Below are 12,099 nucleotides of genomic sequence, written 5' to 3'. Positions count from 1 at the left end.
TGGCAAATACCAGATTTAATTTTAGAGCAGTTTTATGGTTTTTTGTGACGCTTTGTGGAACACAAGTTGTGGGTAAATTATAAAATGAGCACAAGTCCCTTGATGACCTGCTTATGCCACCTGCGTCCAGACTGTTATTACTGTTACTTAAAAGCTTTGGGCTCTGAGCTAACCCCACCAATTTGGGTTGTTGGTTGTTGGTTTTTTGCACTTTTATCCTGGGAATATTCAACAGCAAAAGCAATGGGAATTAGTAGTCAAACAAGTTCGCTTTTTCTGCTAGCTCCTCTTCCACATTTGATGGCAGAAGCCAGTTCACTGTTGTGGTGGAGCACCTGAAATGTGGCTCCTTGCCCATCTCCCTCCTTCCCTGCTGCATCTCCCGCCATCCCAGCAGCAACCTGGAAGTGGGAGGTGCTTTTTCTGTGGGCCTGACTGGGAAAATGGATTGAACACCTCAAGCAGCAGTTTGCAGACTTGCTGGTATCTTTCACTTCAGTCCTAACCTACACAGTCCCAAACTGGTAATTCAGGTGTTAGAAAAGGTCTAGTCCCTTTATAGACACTTAGCCAATACTAACTGAGCTGATCCCATAAGGAAGTTGATACTCAGGTGTTGTTTCCTGCTGGGTTTAATGAACTGAAAATATATCTCAAAAGACTGGTGTCCACACTTGCCCCCTGCCTCCCCCATCCAAGTTTTAATACTACACAAAAGTTTTAATGCAAACAGGTATTTTCCTCATGAGCCAAGCTGCAGGCAGCTACCTCAACCTCTCCCATTTCCCCAGCAGAAATGTGGAGCTAGGCAGGATATCACTTAAAACCAAAAATGCTTAGGAAAAATACTACAGAAGAGGGTATTAGCTCAGACTGTGGAGAGGTAGGACTCGGCTCCTGTTCCCAGCCTGCTTCTCCTGCAGCCATATGCTGATGCTACAGGTGGAAGCAGAACAAGGGCTTCTCATCACTGCAGCAAAGGGAAGGAGGCTGCGGAGAAGCTTTCTGCACTCAGGCAACAGGAAAAACTATTGTGGTGGTGTGTTAAAGGTTATTGTGTTAAGAAGGAAATAGCTGCATTGCTGATCTGCTTTCCTGCTGAGTGTCCAAACAAAGCTCTGTAGGCAGACACCCCAGGCTCTGGGACAGTTTGTATCTGCAAGCCTTATGGCTTGACCCATCTAATTTGATATCAGGACACCCTTTTGGGTCTGGTATGTAGCTCCTGAATGTTTAAAGTACTAAAGGATGATGAAAGCTTCAATAGGCATTTATTCCTTCTGTAGCAATATTGAGTCCTAGTGTCACTAAGTCACAGAAAGGAATGATTGAGGGGAAAATCCCTTAGAGGCTGTGTTGTTATAGGAAAACCAGACTAGCTCCAAAAGAAGAAAATCTATTACTGAGTCATGATGCTTTTTTTAAGACCAGCTTTATGTAAACAGACAAGGAGAAAGGGAAGAAAACTAATCTACATCTTGAGATAAAGACAGTCTGATTTTAATTGCCAGAATTAATTGCTTTAAGTCATCTTCCACCAGCCGCTGCAATAGCTGAGGAGGGTTACACACCACCTGTGTTATTCCTCATGGCCAGCAGGCTCTGTTACCCCTCATGTGTCACAACTAAGGAATTCTGTGTTTGATCCTCCGTTTCCTTTACTTGTCCCTACAGGCTCGAACATCATTTCCTAAATTTAATCTGTGCAAAGCAATCTTGTCCCATTGTGTTAGCCAGCCATAACTGGCTTCAACTTGGGGTTTTGCTTCATACATGCTTACTCCTTAGCTTTATCATGCCTAGAAGGGAAACTGTGTATTTGAGGTGCTCTTTGGCTTACAGGCAGATGCAATACACCACAGAATAATCTGAATCCCTTTTGCAAGGCTTGACTCCTGGGTCATGATTGCAGTGGAAACCCCTTTGTCCATCTGAGATCCCACTCTTCTCTCAGCAGGCCTGGCAGCTTTTCTGTCTGGGGAACTGAGCAGAGCTCAGTGTTTTCCCTCTCAAATGGTAGTCACTTGGGGCAGTGGTGCCCTTTGTTGCACTGAATGATTTCTATTGCATGCAAAATTGAACCTTTTCGGGGAAATCTCAAGAAGTCCTGCAAGCCTGGGTTTTCTTTGGAATGGGAAAGAGGTGGCTCCTTGTCTTTGCTCTGATGAACACCAGCAGAAAACCTGTCCAAGCATGCAGAGCTCAGGCACTGGGAGAGCACAACCTGATGCTATTGCTGATAACCTTTTCTCTCCTTTCCTTTCTTTCAGGGTCGCAACAACCTGGAGTGCCGTATTACACGGATCCAGGTGGACCTGTGATGAATCCCATGGCTATGGCTTTCCATGTCCAGCCCAACTCCCCACAGGGAAACCCAGTTTACCCTCCGCCACCTTCCTACTGCAACACACCACCTCCCCCTTACGAGCAGGTGGTGAAATCCTCCACGTGAGGACTCTCTGGCTCTCTGACCTGACTGTGTGAGAAGAAGGTGCCACTGTAAAATGACCGCAATGGAGAGCATCCACCCTTTTGAACACTTGCTAGTTCTGCAAGTTCTCTCTCCCTTCCTTCCCTGCACCTTCCCCATTTAAAGTTACTTGCAAAGGGGTGATTTTAAAGGTTTTTTTTCTTTTTTTTTCTTTTTTTATTTTAGTAGAAGTGGATTTTTTCTTTGTCTTCAAAATGAGAGAAGTTGTCTTTGTAATGCTTTTAATGGAAACCTATATTTAAAACCTGTATGTCTTTCTCTTTATTGTTCATTTCAATCATGGGTTTAATTGCATTGTGGTAGGCTATTGATAACAGTTCTTTATGCAGTCACAGAGTGATGACCCCATAGCACAAATGCCCTCATCTAAGAGAAATCATAGAGAACAGAGGGTAGAAGTAGAAGAGGCAGGGCAATGCTTTTACCAGAAATGGTAACCACCATCTTTTTCTGTTACAATTTTGTTGTACAGTTTGGTTCTGTACACAACAGAAAGATGCTGTGATAGAAGTTGCTGTGACTGGAGCACCAGCGTTGGTCAAGTCATAGCAAAGGCTTTGCCAAGTGCCCTAGAAAAGAGGGAGTCATTACTTTAAACCATACGTCTAAAAAGTGGAGGACTGGGACGTGACCAGCCCCTGGACTCTGCCTGTGTGACCAGCATCTTGCCTGCCGTGGTTTTGACAGCAGTGAGATTGTATGAAATAGCTGATGACCTAAGTGTTGGTAGTGAGAGGGAGGTGTTATAACCTCAGCGATACTTGTGCTTGTGCCTCTCAACGGAACAGTTAGAAACACTGAAATATGTAGCAAAGTTTTCTTCCCTAAATTGGGAAGTAAGAAAGAATGGAAACCTGGAAGTTTGCTCCCTTTGTTAATGGGGAGTTTTGTCCCTGAGAAGTAGTAGCTTTCATTATGGTCTTACTGCTGCCACAGAGTAGAGCTGTCCTCTCCAGGTGACACATTTGTAAAACTGCTCTCTTCTGTAGGCTAGGTGAATAAATAACTTCGGGGGACTGGTGCTTAAGAGCAGTTCCTTGACCTGAGGCACAGATGTTTGGCTTTCTGTGGCTCTTAGCTCATCATGTGTTTTGTTGTGGGCGGCCCCAGGGCTCCCAGTTCGCCATCTCATGCTTGTGGCTGACTGTCTCAGTAGCAAGTCAACGCCTTCAGATAATCATAAAGCCCCTTTACTGGTGAGGGCTCTCACACCTGTCCATGTCTAGCAGAAATGTGAAGCTGCTGAGACATGACTGCATACATACTAATGGAACCTGCTCGTGCATATTGCAGAGCCATGTTACTAATGGATGACAAAAAGAAGATGCCATCACCTTCTGCTTCTGAAGGACCTTCACAAGCAGCGTAGCTGAGGGTTAAGAGTCTGATACGGTCCTTTGGGTACCAGGTGAATGCTCACTGACTGCCAATACGCCAACTACTCCTATGTCACTCCAGCCAGGGCATAGAGGTCACCAAGGTGGTTTGGAGTAATCTGAAGATCTGTGTTGCACAAGGAGCCGAAGCTTTATTGTGCTTTTAATGAATGCCAGTGGCTTATGAGAACTTGTTCCTAAGTTGGCTTTTGCAGAACTGGCAGAAAAGAGCATCCCTTTCATTACGAAAAACCACTAAGGGTCACTGTTACTAAAAGCTGCTGGTGGAGTTAGTCATCTGGAGCAGAGCTAGCTTTGGAGTGAAATAAGCTTTCCCTTACTGTGCATCATAAACGAGGGACAAAGCAAAGTACTTGTGTGTGTGCAGTGTAGACCCAGTGGACACTTAAGATGACAAAGAAGTACACTTTATATGTGATGACTGCATCCATCTGCACACAACAACTGTATATAGTTTCTAAATTAGTGTGCACTTGAAGTTCAAAGCTGAATGTCACTGAATGTGGTTGTGTATAACATAATGTTTTTAAAGGAAATCCAGCCTTTCTTTTTCTGTCAAGAGAAATGACCGCAGACCTCCTGTTAGTAGATAGATGTTGTTAAGTCCTTTTGTATTTCAAGATGTATCTGTGACAGCAGGCATTTTCCTGGACACATTGAATAGAAGCCTTTTATAGTGAATTTTTATGCTGTACATTGAAATCCAAGTTGGTGATTTCAGTGGTGAAGTCTGGCTGGTTTATTTGCTAGTGTTGATGGATGACACTACCTCTTACAACACATGCACTCCTCTGCTAGCAAACTTGCTTGGTCTTCTGAAAGCACAGTACCTGTGTGGTCATCCATATGAATTACTTGCAAACTGCTTACCTGCCTTTCCTCTCATTGCCTAGCTTTTGGAAGATTTTAGGTTTTCCTTTATTTCCCCCCCCCCGCCTTACTTTGAAAAACAAGATGTGGAGAGAAAGGAGAAACCCTGTAGAGAAATCGTGTAACTTTCAGTAGGGTGATACCAACAATACGAAGTTTACCTTGCACGTTTTGCAAGGTTGGGTTGGTGGGTTGAAGAATGGATGGAGCAGAAATGAAGGTCTTTTCTAGGACAAGAGGAAACGGCTGCACCGGGGGAGGTTTAGACTGATATTAGGAACAATTCCTTCCCCAAAGGGTGCTCAGGCACTGGAACAGGCTGCCCAGGGCAGTGCTGGAGTCACTGTCCCTGAAAGTGTTCACACACCATGTAGATGAGGTCCTCAGTGACATGGTTTAGTGGTGGCCTTATCAGTGCTGAGGAATGGTTGGATTTGATGATCTTAAAGGTCTTTTCCAGCCTGGTTGATTCTGTGATTCTGCTGTCTTGGGGGCTTCTGTTGGTCATAAGACTTGTGCAGGCTTTCCTTTGGAATGTGTTTTAGTAAAGTAAGGTTGGATGTTGCTGTACCTTTAGCCGTCTTCATTGCTCTTTCCTGAGATGTATGTTTAAAGTTCTTTGCATCACTGAGTTGTGTTCGGAGTGTGACCTCTTGTGTGCAGAGCAGGAGCAAAGGCAGGGCTAACGCCACCGAGAGACTGGTACTCAACAGCACTTCGGCAAGGCAGATGTGAAACACAGGCTACAGGCACACCTCTGGAAAGGGCAGGGTTCCTCCTCACCAGCAGGCAATGATGACAGGTCACACAGGTGAAGGAAAACCTCATCTTCCAACAGGATTTTACTTGGCAGTAGTAATGCCTTAGGAGCTGCCAGCTGCTGCAGCTTCACTGATGTGGACTTTATATGGTGTGATGATGCTTTATCTGTTGGGATTCCTGTGTTGGATTCTATGGGTGCTCCTCCTGCATCCTCTCTGTAACACAGCGGATACTTTGGTGCCTCGGTGATGAGGCAGGGTGGTGTTTGCCTTTGGGATCCTGCCATCTACATCAGGAAGCTGATTTAATGTGTTGTGGGGATCAGTTTCCTGGTTCTTGAAGATTGAGAGTGATGCAGGGTGGGATTTAAATGCCTTGAACAGGGCTTGGGTAGAATCCTTGAGCTGAGCCACTGAGCCTTGGAGGGGGGGGAAGCGAGGAACATAAATGTTATCCCCTTGAGGTCCTTTCTTCAGCTGTGTGTTCTCAAAACGTGTTTGCTGTACATGTGAGGAGGCAGTGATCGGGAGGAACGTGATACACGGGTAAGGGAACCTTTGAGGTCTCTGCTGCTGTGACCCTGGCAGAAGTGGAAGGAGAGAGGGGCCAGTCCCTTTCTGCCACAGTGCCATCTCCAAATACACTGCTTTGAGAGCAAAGGCACTGCCAAGGACTCTTGATACACTTACTCTTAGCGCTGGTGTGGCCTCCTTCATATGTCCAAGGCTTGTGCGACAAGCCCAGACTTGGGATGAGGAGGGAACCTGCTCTTGCTGTGTGCAGGCAGTTGGTTTTCAGGTGGAGGCTTCACTGCCAGTCCTGGCTCAGTGAGGAAGAGCAATGGTTATAGAAGACTGGTTGTGCTCTGTTCTTTCCTCCTTGGGGATCATATGCAGGGAGGGAATGAGCAGAGGCCTTTATAGACTTGTCAGGACCCAACGATCCTTGTGTGCAGCTTGTGCCTCCAGGCGCACTGCGATCAAATTTGGCTCTGAAGGGCAATTGAAGGTGGTATTCTGAGACCCTCTGACTGGCTTGGGGGGTTCGCTCTGCTTTGAGAGGGGAGAAGAGGATAAATACACTTCTAGTATCACTTTCTTCTAGTTAGCTACTGTCAGGAGTAAGCAGAGATGCAGAGTGACTCCGTGGTCGTTGTCTGGCATTTCAGATGGCTGCCTATCCCAGGAGACTTCGGGAATTAACTTGCCTTCAGCTTTTGGTTCTTCCTCATCTCTTCTTGTACATTCCACACATCTCCTTTCAGCCCTGCAGCAGGAGAGTGATATCTCACTCAAGACGATCCCCACTCAGAAGAAAAGCAGCAATGGGGCTTGCTTTAATATCCTACAGCAGGGCTGTAAAGCCTCTTTGAGCAGTCAGGCTAGAGCTCACCCTTTGGCCACTGATGACATTGGGCTTACATTGAAGGCAAGAGCTGGCTGTAGCCAGAGAACCTCCCAGGCTCAGGAGATGCTTTTTTTCCCCAGGAAGGTAAGTTTTCTTCCCATAAAGCATCTTCCATCCAAACTGCTTGCTGCCTTATGTACTCCTGAGGGATGGCTCTGTGTTGGTGGGTGAATTGAGTTTGTTGCAGTCTGAGCGTTCATAAGTTTTTGCTGCTGCTGCTTCTTCAGCCTTCCAGCAAACACACAGCCCCAGCACTCGCTGTGAGGCTCAGAGCCACTGAAGCACCGCTGCCAAGGTGGGTGAGAGCCCATCAGGCCAGCGCTACTGGGCTGAGATAGCACAAACCTGATTTGTAGATGTTTGTTCTCTGTTCTCCCCTCCCCTTGGGTCTCTCTCCCTGCTCCCTGGTGTGACTGAGTGCCCCACGGCTTGCAGGAGAAGGGCAAGTGTTGCCTGGAGCATCCTGCAGCACCTTCCATGTGCCTCGGTCATCAGTTGTGCTGTCGATAGGCTTGACAAGGAGGGTACCAACCCTCCACTTCTGTTTGGTGCTGCCAGGCAGCTGCGCCCATGTCTCATCACTTTGGGAAAAGCTAGTGTAGTGACAAGGTTTTTTTGCTGTGTGGATGGGTTTTCTTTTTCCTTTTCTTTAGAGCCCTGTGACAGCTTCCAGTGCTGGGATTGCATTTTCCAACGAGCTCTGCAGACTATGTGAGGAAGCAAAGGAGGTACTGCTCTTTCTTCCCTGCTTACAGCAAACCAACCCCAGCGCCTCAGATGGGTTAGTTTTATATGCATATACCCAAGATGCCACTTCTTTTGGCACATGGGTCAGCCAAGAGGTTACAACATCTTGTCAGATGGTGGAGCCTTATTGGCTTTTCCTTCTGTAATTTTCCTTTTCTGATCTATCATCTAATGCATCGCTTCTAATGCAGTGGGTGAAAGAAATGGGTCAGGAGGTATTTGCAGGTCCCACATAGGAGTGGTCGTCCGTCTGCCCCCCCAGTGCCTTGTTGCTGGGGGTTTGAGCTACCTTCTGGGATTTTACAGTACTCTTTGGCCAGGAAACCACTACAGAAAGCGCATGCAGGGGAAGATCCAGCATAAGGCAGTTCCTACAGGGCACCTGCTAGGTAATAATGCTGCTAAAGAGAGAGACAACTGGCAGGCACTGTCCCAAGCTGCTGTGTGCTGCAGGGTGAAGGGGACAGCAGAGAAAGCAGGGGGAAGTGACAAGTGAAGCTCCAACCCCAACCCCTGCAGATGAAGGTAGCTCCTTAGCTGCACGTGTTATTTGGGCTTGAGGTATAGAGAGAAGTCACAAGGATAGCTGTGTATATCTCCATGTCTTTCTCCTGCTGCTTAACCCCAGCTTATCTCATAGCTGTAGCAGGATTTACAGCAGCCCACTTGCAGATGTCAAGGAGAAGCACTGGCTGCAGATGGGTCATGAGTGCTCCCTGTGTACAAATCACAGCTGCAGTGCTGGGCAGAGAGGGGGTTCCTGCACTTCTGCATCAGCATGAAACCAAATGAGAGCCAAGTGAACAATTTCACCAGGACAAAGCCTGCTGCATCAAAGCACTCTGATGTGACAGGGCTCAGGTATTGCCTGACACACAGCATACAGGCCTCCTCTATCCTACCCTATTTTGATAGGGTTACATAGAAGTACTGTGCTAGACAAGCCCCAATGCATTTATCTACCTCAGTTTGTACGGATTATCTTACCTACAGAGCAGAAATGCCATAAATTCAAAAAAGTAGCAGTTGCTCTCAGTGGTAAGGAGAGCCCTGAGTGGCTCACGCAGCTTTGTGAAACAGGAACACTGCCCCTTGCTTGCAGCATACTTGAGGTTTCCTTCTGTTAAAGCCTAGCTAGAGAAACCCATCAAGTGTTTCCAGCTTTTATCACAGCTGGAAAACGGGTGTTGGTCAGCTGGGCAGAGAGGTTTCAGACAGAGTTCATCCTGAGGAGGGCTACGGAGATGCTGCGAGGGCTGGAGCAGCTCTGCTCTGGAGCCAGGCTGAGAGAGCTGGGCTGGTTCAGCCTGGAGAAGAGAAGGCTCCTTAAGGGGAGACCTTAGAATAGCTCCAGTGCCTAAAGGGGCTACAAGAAACCTGGAGAGGGGCTTTGGACAAGGGCCTGTAGGGATAAGACAAGGGGGAATGACTTTAACCTGACAGAGGGGAGATGGAGATCAGCTCTTAGGAAGAGCTTCCCTGTGAGGGTGCTGAGGCGCTGGCACAGGGTGCCCAGAGAAGCTGTGGCTGCCCCATCCCTGGCAGTGTTCAAGGCCAGGTTGGATGGGGCTTGGAGCAAGCTCCTCTAGTGGAAGGTGCCCCTGCCTGAGGCAGGTCAGATCAGTGGGACAGATCTCGCCCTGGTGCTGGGGGAAGGAAGGAGTACAACAGGAGGAAAGAAAAAGGAAAACACCACAAAGAATCGCACAAGTTACCACCACACAGCTTGATCTTTACTAATAAAGCCAAAGAACAAAACATCAGCATTTTTTTCCTCTTTTTCTGCCCAAAGAGCATCTCCACTATTAACACTACTGCTTTTTGCAACAGATAAGACTATTATACACGGACAAAGCAAACCAGGGAATATAAAGACATTTTCCACATTTTTAGTTTGAAGTGATTTGTGAAAACAATGCCTTGGTGAAATGCCTCTTTTCACCTTCACACAATACCCTTTCTTAACTGGCCACCCAGATCCCACAGCACTGTGAGGAACAGGAAGGAAGAGCCACAGGGAAAGTCACATCATGAGGCAGACGCATTGTCAGACGCTTCCCAACCCTATACGTTTCCAGTCTTGCTCAATTCCAAGAGGATTCTGTGGAGAAAGTCAGGGTCGTGCCCCAGCACAGCAGAAAGCTGATTATGGTACGCAAAGTGCTCCTTAATTTGATGGGTGCACTCAAGCATCTTAGAAGAGTTTAATACCAAGCAGGTCTCCAAGTGTGTTTGTATCCCTATGGATTGTTTTAACCAGCAAGTTTTAATTCCCCTTGGGCTCCAGCCAGCCAAGATCACCTCCCACAGGTGCCATTCCAAGCTCAGCAGACAACACGTCTGTGTGTATATATATATATATATATCTTTCTGTACAGTCACTGACTGAACACCTGCCTGTTGCCCCCCTCAGTGAAGCTGTCAGTACAACACATGCTTGGGATTTGCCCCAAGCCCCTGTTAACCCATCCCAGGTGTGGAGGGGAGAGAAAATAAGGGGTGGGGTGATATGGAACAGGATGGGAGCTACCACCTGCTTTCTTTGTTAGAATTTGAGAGACTTCAGCCTGGGCATGGTTCCTCCCTGGCTTTACCTATGGGCAGCATCAGTGATGCACAGGCTGAGAAAAGGAACGCAGAGTGAGGCCTGTGCCATGGAGGAACATCGCATTTGAGATGGGCTCTGGTGGTTCACTCTGCGCACTGCTCCCCCTGTCCCTCACTGCTTGCTGCAGCTCTGCTCAGGTCTGCCTCACCCCAGCTCCTTCCCCTGGAGCATCCCTCGCTCCTGCTGCCTTTTCCCTTGCTCCAGGCTGTACAGATGCAGCTGGGTCTGGTGTCTCACACCTCATCTTCTGCCCTTTGCCCAAGCTGCTCCGGTGTTTTAGTCCTACCTGACACACCACCAGAGGAGTCACACTGTGACATTAAGCTATCTCTGCACCGGCAGAACTCAATGGGGAGATGATTAACATACCAGTGGATTTGGGAACAGACTCTGTAAGGTTCAAGGAAGTCACTTAGGCAACACTGCATTTCCAAGCCTGTCTGCAAACACTGGAGCTCAGCAGATGGCCCCCAGGTCACATATCCATTAAAATAAGCACCTGGATGACAGAGCACAAGGAGACCTGGAGGAAGGATGACAACAGAGCTTGAGTGGGTGAGAGCACACCACACTTACCTTTCTCAGGCAGTAAGTATATTTACTATCTATCTGGCACATACAAGCCTGCTGTAGTCTACTCAGAGTGTGTCCTGCTTCTCCCAAGCCAAAAGCCTCAGGAGCACTGGGAGGCAGGTCTAGTATTTCACAACCCCACCACACTACAATGGGAAGCAAAGCACTAGCAGCACAGTTAAAACCAAGGGCAAAGGGCTCTTTCTGTTTGGATTTTAAGATGAAATAAACATCAATTACAGCCTCTAGCAATGGTTTCATAGTGCTCATTAATCTTCTGTGGCCTCCACAATTAGCTGGTATTTATCGCTCCTATCATACTACATGGGCTAAACGCAGCTGGGCTGGGAGAGGGAGGGAAGGGCCCAAGACAAATCACTGCCTTGGTTTAGAAGCCACAGCCATCCTGAGTTACCAGGGTGAGAAACTGCGCTGACACCCCCCCCCTACGCATTCAATACCAGATGCTGCAGGACAGGCCTATTAGAAAGCCATGTACAGGAGAGAAGCACAGTTAATGCTGTCCCTGCTCTGCTGCTGGTGGCAGTGGGAGGTTCCCATGGGTGACTCAACCTCCAGTTTAAGTTCATGCCATGGGCTGCGGCTTTGCACAGGTGGGGACAAGCATCCCCATCCTGTTCTAACTGCCTAACACACTAACCAGGTGCAGGTATCAAAGGAAACCGCTTTTTCAGGCTTTCAGCAAAACCCTCCCACAATAGCAGCACAAGACAATTCACGTCCCTTTAAACTTCTCTGAAAACATACCTCTTCACCAAAACAGGCTGATCTCCATCACTTTAGCTTCTAGGAACTATGGAGAAAAATATGAACATGAACATGTTTTTCATCTCTTTAGAAGTTGCCAGCTCAGCAATGAAGCTGGGCACTGTCCTGCAGCAAACTCTGGCATAAGGTGGAGCTCTCTGGATAACCACGCTGCAGAAGGCAACAGTGCTGTTGTGAGTCATGCACAAAGGTACAGGACAGAGATTCACACAGAGACCAGCTTTTTGCTAACAACAAAAGACTTGAGTCAACACACAACACCTATAAACATGCAGAGCATGTCAGAGACCTGAAGAAGACAAATACAACAGTAGAGAGAGAGTTCAAAACTTGACTTCTCTTGTCCTATGTCTGAAGCTGTCACTTTAAACAGAACTGCAATGTGGCTTCTCCCGTTCATGCTCCAATGACTTCATGGTCCTCTGGGGCAGGGGTGGGGTGAGAAAAGGGGTTTA

General features: G+C 47.5%; 1 protein-coding gene across 1 annotated transcript in view; it reads left to right on the top strand.

The window, feature by feature from the left end:
- The window catches only part of VOPP1 (VOPP1 WW domain binding protein), a gene marked incomplete at its 5' end in the record, with an annotated part of 62,381 nt that extends 59,356 nt beyond the window's left edge, over window positions 1-3,025 (top strand). Inside the window, one exon of the mRNA XM_080611217.1 lies at window positions 2,271-3,025. Within this exon, the coding sequence (XP_080467343.1) occupies window positions 2,271-2,452 (182 nt within the window). The 3' untranslated portion in view covers window positions 2,453-3,025. The remainder of the gene's footprint in view (window positions 1-2,270) is intronic.
- Window positions 3,026-12,099: the final 9,074 nt, after the last annotated feature.

Source organism: Psittacula echo (genome assembly GCF_963264785.1).
Source record: "Psittacula echo genome assembly, chromosome: 2".
In the NCBI taxonomy this organism is placed as follows: Eukaryota; Metazoa; Chordata; class Aves; order Psittaciformes; family Psittacidae; genus Psittacula; species Psittacula echo.
This window is presented reverse-complemented; position numbering and strand designations above follow the sequence as displayed.